Source organism: Trypanosoma grayi (genome assembly GCF_000691245.1).
Source record: "Trypanosoma grayi strain ANR4 Tgr_2410_V1, whole genome shotgun sequence".
In the NCBI taxonomy this organism is placed as follows: domain Eukaryota; phylum Euglenozoa; class Kinetoplastea; order Trypanosomatida; family Trypanosomatidae; genus Trypanosoma; species Trypanosoma grayi.
This window is the reverse complement of record NW_008828028.1, coordinates 1-737: the sequence shown is the minus strand read 5'-3', so window position 1 is coordinate 737 and position 737 is coordinate 1. Positions and strand designations below refer to the sequence as shown.

At 50.2% G+C, this 737-nt stretch overlaps 1 protein-coding gene across 1 annotated transcript; it reads right to left on the bottom strand.

Annotated features, from left to right (window-relative positions):
* Positions 1–207: 207 nt before the first annotated feature.
* On the bottom strand, positions 208–737 carry DQ04_24101000 (hypothetical protein; the record flags this gene model as incomplete). The annotated part of the gene is made up of 1 exon (XM_009318212.1): positions 208–737. A coding segment is annotated over one exon (530 nt), but the record flags the coding sequence as incomplete, so codon positions are not given.

Here is a 737-nt window from a genome sequence, read left to right as displayed (position 1 = left end):
ACGCCACACAGCTCCGCCTTTTTCATTCCTGCACCTGCAATCGTTGTGTCAGGCTTTGAATACAAATGCCTCATCGTCACAGTTGCCATTGTCGCGCGACATCACACGGGTCACAACCCAACAAAATCACGCATATACACACATAGATATTATTCTTCGTTTGCATCGTGTTCAGAAAGAGCAGCTGTTGTTTAGGGAACGTTCTCATCATCCCCCTCCATTCATTAACTCGGCGTAAAGACTTGCCACGTAGTTCTGCACCCCATTCAGCACCATTTGATTAATTAGGTCTGGAGAATTAGTATAAGCCATTGGCATGTTCTCTACCATGTTCTGATGCACATTGTTATTAGCAGATCTGACATTTCCCGTTGTGTTTGCCGCACTGCCTTCATACGCATCGTCTGAAGGAGACGAATTCCTTTCCATCACCTCTTCCATATTTGTGGGGTCGATGTGTTGCTCCACTGCTTTGCTGGGCTGCTCAGCAACAGGCACCTGGGCAGCACCATCGTCTTGGAGAGGAACAGGCGTGGGTGGAGGTGTGTGCGGGGAAGTACCAACAGAAACAGTTGTCAGGGGATTTGATTCCCTCGGCACAGAGTGTGGCACCGTCGGCGAGGGTGGTGTGCCAGAGTCCAGTGACTCCCTTCTCTTCTTTCGTCGCTGATGCAACACATACACCACAGCGGCAGCCAGAACACTCAACAAAACGATGCCGGCAATGACAATCCCGG